Genomic DNA, 6,138 nt, shown 5'->3' on the forward strand with positions numbered 1-6,138 from the left:
TATATAGAGGGATCACCACTCCACTTAACATATATTTTCCTCTACTGAAAGGCAGAATACTATCTCCAATATCTCCAACATTTTTACATTACAAAATTAAGAACTTCAGCTGTCTCCTCTCCAACTCTAGCAGTCCAAACTTACACACACACACACACACACACACACACACACACACACACACACAGGCATATACATAATACGTATTTCCTGAGAATTTTCCAAACTATAAAATTATCTCTCATTTTTGCTACTCTTCATAGGTTTCCAATAGGCACAGTTAGAAAGGCATTTGCCTTGGCATGAATTTAAAGTAGGATGTACTTACTTTCAGATGCATTTATCTCTGATGGGAGGCTCTGAACTCTGACTTTCCCCAACATCCAAGTATTATTAAATTTGAATCAAAGCTTTCTGCCCAATTGCACACATCATTCCACATCTTCTTTTATGACTAGTTTTTATCAAATAAATTATACAGCAATGAACTTCTCCCTGTTTGCTTCAAATGTTTAATTTTCTATAAGTAAGCTCAGAATGTCCACATATTATGGATGAGTACTATCACACAAAATCACTTGATAATTCCTCCTTCTGTGTTACTATGAGGAAGACATCCATAAAGACATGGGAACTAAATTTTAGAATATCTTAAGTGTTTTTGCCTTCTCCCCATGAAGAAAAGGTAGAGATATATTTGGACGTTGCCTAGCCCAGAATATTGAGTCTTCCCTCCCCCAGCTGACTTATATCTGGACAGTTTTTTTTACAGGATGTGATTAGTTACACTCCATCTAAATTATAGGCTCATCTAGATTAAATTAATCTCTCAATTCATGTTTCATCATAAGTGCAAAATATTCTTTGTCAAGTATCTCCTCTGGTTATTATCCATTTTCTAAATCTGATCGGTGATTTGTTTTTCAGAAACAAATTATGACATGAACTAAGTATTTTATAAAATATGACATTGAAATTGCTTGCTGTCACGTCTTTTCTTTATCAATTCATCTATTTTTGAACTTTTAAAATCGAGAACTTTTATGTGGCAGAACTTTTTTCAGGCATATGAATGAACAAAGATAAATGGTTTATTACTATCTAAGAATCAGACCATCCAGTATTTACAACACACATAAAATGCATAAATACATACACACATGCACATAGTAATATGCATTCCACATTTTGAGGATTTTAGGTTCCCTAATAGGGAGATAGTTCAGATTACTGATACCAAAGGAATCTTCATGCACATTAAGCAAAAATATGTGGGATACTCTCAGATACACAGACTGTGAAATTAATCTTTTTTTTTTCTGGCTATCCTTCAGAGTTAGCATTTCCATTATGCAGAGGATATTCTTTGGTGTTCTTTATAGCAGACTTCTTTTTAAATTAGGAAAAGTGGTAGCAGAGCAGGCTGGCTTTATTCCTGATACCATATGATGCTCAGGAGAAGCTGGCAGAACATGAGGAGTCTATGTAATCCAATCCTTTTAAAAAACTTCTAAAAATCCTCACCTGAGGATATGTTTATAGATTTTAGAGAGAAAGGAAAGAAGGAAGGAAGAGAGGGAGGGAGGGAAAGAGTGAGAGAGAGAGAGAGAGAGAGAGAGAGAGAGAGAGAGAGAGAGAGAGAGAGAGAGAGAGAGAGATGTAATGTGAGAGACAAACATTGATCGATTGCCTCCCATACATACCACAGGGATTGAACATTCAACCTAGGTATGTGTCCTGACCTGGAATTTAACCTACAACCTTTCTGGTGCATGAACAATACTCCAACAAACTTAGCCACCCAACCAGGGCTCCTTCCCTTTTTAAAAGAATGGAGATATAACTGACACATAACAGTATGTAAGTTCCAGTTGTAGAACATACTGATTTGATAAATTACTATATTACAATATGATTGCTACTATAGTTTTAGTGATTATTTCTATCACATCAAATAATTGTCATTTCTTTTTTTGTGTGATCAGAACATATAAGAGTTAGTCCCCCAACAATTTTGAAGTATATAACAGTGTCATTGATGAAAATCTTTATTTAACATAATTTTTTAATAGGAACAAAAAGAGATTAAACTGTTCTTTGGTGTGTGTGTGTGTGTGTGTGTGTGTGTGTGTGTGTGTGGTTTTTTTTTTTTTTTTCAGGAATCTGGACATATGGATGAGGAGCAGGAATCACTAATGGGAAGTCCATAATTGTCTCTGATATGCACAGCAGCTAACAGTGGCAGGAAGGATGTGTATGCCTAATGACACCCGGTTCCATCCTTCCTCATTCCTTTTGCTGGGCATCCCAGGGCTAGAGTACATGCATGTCTGGATTGGATTCCCCTTTCTCTTTGTGTATCTTGTTGCCCTCCTGGGGAATGCTGCTGTCCTGTTCGTGATCCAGACTGAGCATAGTCTCCATGAGCCCATGTACTACTTCCTGGCCATGTTGGACACCATCGACCTGGGCCTGTCCACAGCCACCATCCCCAAAATGCTGGGAATTTTCTGGTTCAACCTCAGGAACATATCTTTTGAAAGCTGCCTTTCCCAGATGTTCTTCATCCACTTCTTCACTGCTATGGAGAGCATTGTGTTGGTGGCCATGGCCTTTGACCGCTACATTGCCATTTGTAAACCCCTTCGATATACCATGATCCTCACCAGCAAAGTCATCAGCATTATTGCAGGCATTTCCATTCTGCGGAGCCTGTACATGGTGGCCCCGCTGGTGTTTCTCCTCCTGAGGCTGCCCTTCTGTGGGCATCATATCATCCCTCATACCTACTGTGAGCACATGGGCATTGCCCGTTTGGCCTGTGCCAGCATCAAACTGAATATAATGTTTGGCCTTGGCAACATTTCTCTCTTACTATTGGATGTGCTCCTAATTATTCTCTCCTATGCCAGGATCCTCTACGCAGTCTTTTGCCTGCCTTCCTGGGAGGCTCGACTCAAAGCCCTCAACACCTGTGGATCCCATATTGGTGTTATCTTAGCCTTTTTCACACCTGCCTTTTTCTCTTTCTTGACACACCGCTTTGGCTATAATATTCCCCGATATGTCCATATTCTCTTGGCCAATCTATACGTTGTTGTTCCACCAGCCCTCAACCCTGTAATCTATGGGGTCCGGACCAAGCAGATTAGGGAGTGAGTTTTGAGGATTTTTTTAAAAGCTGGTTAAATATTGGTAGTCTTAGAATGTTTTATTGTTCATATTTTCTCTATATGCTCATTAGAAGTGGTTTAAAGGGAGGGAGGGAGCAAAGGCATATAATCCTTTGAGTTTAAGGATAGTAATGAATTTATTGATGATAATTTCATGATTTTAAGGTTCGCATCTTTTAGAAAGGTTTATGTTTATATTGATAATCAAGATTGCCTTATAATGTAGTTATTACAGTCACAGCTTTTCAAATGAAAACTTGATATTTAGTTGTTATATATATAATTATATAATTGTTATATAATTGATCTGAAAATCCAGCTGTTAGTGGGAGGTATGTTATTAAATAGGGTCGTTTTTAAATTGGTCCACTTTCTGAATCACCAAAGGAAATATGAAAGTAGCAGAAGGAAATTTGTTCAGGGTTGTAGGTAATTTTGGTGCCAGAATTCTCAAACTAATAACATTGACATTATTTACCTCATTAGCATATATGTTCTAAATAATTTGCTGATTTTAGCACATCTATTTCGTATGTGAATTCTATGATGTGGTTACTCTTAATATTTGTATTTTCATACAAGTAAAGTGTGGGTCAGAAGATTATTCATAACAAATTATGATCCAGATTTTGGCTCCTGGCACCTACAGAAAGAGAAGAAGGCATACATTTAGAAACAAAATAAATAGAGCAGGGAATAATTGTGCATAATTATAAAATATATACTCATTAAATGAATATTAATGATAAGCAGATGAAAATACAGAATCCCGTGTCATAAGAAACTTATGCTATAGGATTGTATATTAATTTATATTTGGAACATTTTAAAAACATTGTAATGATATTCAATAAATATTCCAAAAACTGGGACAATATATTGAAGATATCTACATAAAACTAGAAATATATTCGACTTGTTTTCACTTTCTAAAATAATCATATGGAAATTATTGACCTAGTTCATTAAGGAATTGGTATTTGAAACTACATACAAGATAGTCTGCCAAAGTTATGTTATCTCTTTTACTTAACCTAAAACTTCTTATTTTTTCCATTTATGAGCATAGAATTTCTACTTCCTGACAAGAAAATATAGATATTGCCTTCTAAAAAATTAGCAATTGCCTTCTAAATCTTGTAGTTACATCTAGCAAAATATTGTAAATAAGACAGCATAGATATTTGTATATCATATTTGCTTAAAATATCCATAGACTTTAGTTATTACTTTTTGTATTTAGAAAATCTAATAGACCAAAATCTAATAAACAGACATCAGACAAATTAATTAAGTCAAACTAGCCAGTATAGCTTAGCTATTGCTCCCTTTACAAGCAGAAATAATATAATATTCAGATATAAGTAGATGTGAAAATTAATAACATTTTACAGCAACTTGAGACTTTGGATGAAATAATCACAGTAAGAAAAAATGAGGACTTCTTTTTTTGGCTTAGACAATATACATTTATTTTTCACAGTTCTGGAGGCTAGGAAGTCTAAGATCACGGGGCTGGCAAGGTACGTTTCTTCCTTTTTAATTTAGTAAATCTTTATTGTTCAGATTATTACAATTGTTCCTCTTTTTTCCCCCATAGCTCCACTCCACCCGCTTCCCCCGACCCCTGCCCTTACCTCCCCCGCCACACTGTCCTCATCCATAGGTGTACAATTTTTGTCCAGTCTCTTCCCGCACCCCCCACACCCCCTACCCCGCCGAGAATTGTCAGTCCACTCCCTTTCTATACCCCTGATTCTATTATATTCATCAGTCCATTCTGTTCATCAGATTTTTTATTCACTTGATTTTTAGATTCATTTGTTGATAGATATGTATTTGTTGTTCATAATTTTTATCTTTAACTTTTGCTTCTTCTTCCTCTTCTTAAAGCATACATTTCAGCATTTCATATAATACTGGTTTGGTGGTGATGAACTCCTTTAGCTTTTTCTTATCTGTGAAGCTCTTTGTCTGACCTTCAATTCTGAATGATAGCTTTGCTGGGTAGAGTAATCTTGGTTGTAGGTTCTTGCTATTCATCACTTTGAATATTTCTTGCCACTCCCGTCTGGCCTTCATAGTTTCTGTTGAGAAATCAGCTGACAATCGTATGGGTGTGCCCTTGCAGGTAACTAACTGTTTTTCTCTTGCTGCTTTTAATATTCTCTCTTTGTCTTTTGCTCTTGGCATTTTAATTATGATGTGTCTTGGTGTGGTCCTCTTTGGATTCCTTTTCTTTGGGGTTCTGTGCGCTTCCTGGACTTGTAAGTCTATTTCTTTCACCAGGTGGGGGAAGTTTTCGGTCATTATTTCTTCAAATAGGTTTTCAGTATCTTGCTCTCTCTCTTCTTCTGGCACCCCCATTCCGATGTTGGTACGCTTGAAGTTGTCCCAGAGGCTCCTTACACTATCTTCATGTTTTTGGATTCTTTTTTTCTTTTTGCTTTTCTGGTTGGGTGTTTTTTGCTTCTTTGTATTTCAAATTTTTGACTTGATTCTTGCAATCCTCTAGTCTGCTGTTAGATCTCTGTATAATATTTTTTATTTCAGTCAGTGTATGTTTAATTTCTAGTTGGTCCTTTTTCATATCCTCGAGGGTCTCACTAAATTTATTGGCCTTTTCTAGAAAATTCTTGAAAAGCCTATAACTGTGGTTTTGAACTCTATATCCACTCGTTTGTTTTCCTCCATTTCTTTCATTTGTGATCTGTTTCTTTGTCTCCGCCTTTTTGCTGCTTCCCTGAGTTGATAGAGTGGCTTTGTGTGCTAGGTGTCCTATTGGGCCCAGTGGCTCAGCCTCCCCAGTTACCTGAGGTGGACACTCTTGGTGCACCCCTTTGTGGGCTCTGTGCACGGTCTTGTTGTAGTTAAGCTTTGATTGTTGTTGGTATCCCTGGGAGGAATTGACCTCCAGGCCAATTGGCTGTGAGGATCAGTTGTGTCTACGCTGGGAGAACTTCTG

At 36.8% G+C, this 6,138-nt stretch overlaps 1 protein-coding gene across 1 annotated transcript; it reads left to right on the forward strand.

The window, feature by feature from the left end:
- Window positions 1-2,250: 2,250 nt before the first annotated feature.
- LOC308233407 (olfactory receptor 52E8-like) lies at window positions 2,251-3,159 on the forward strand (the record flags this gene model as incomplete). Its single annotated transcript, XM_080640338.1, has 1 exon — window positions 2,251-3,159. The coding sequence occupies one exon, from the start codon at window positions 2,251-2,253 to the stop codon at window positions 3,157-3,159; it is 909 nt and encodes a 302-aa protein (XP_080496464.1).
- Window positions 3,160-6,138: the final 2,979 nt, after the last annotated feature.

The sequence above is a fragment of the Plecotus auritus genome (assembly GCF_963455305.1).
Source record: "Plecotus auritus genome assembly, chromosome: 9".
In the NCBI taxonomy this organism is placed as follows: domain Eukaryota; kingdom Metazoa; phylum Chordata; class Mammalia; order Chiroptera; family Vespertilionidae; genus Plecotus; species Plecotus auritus.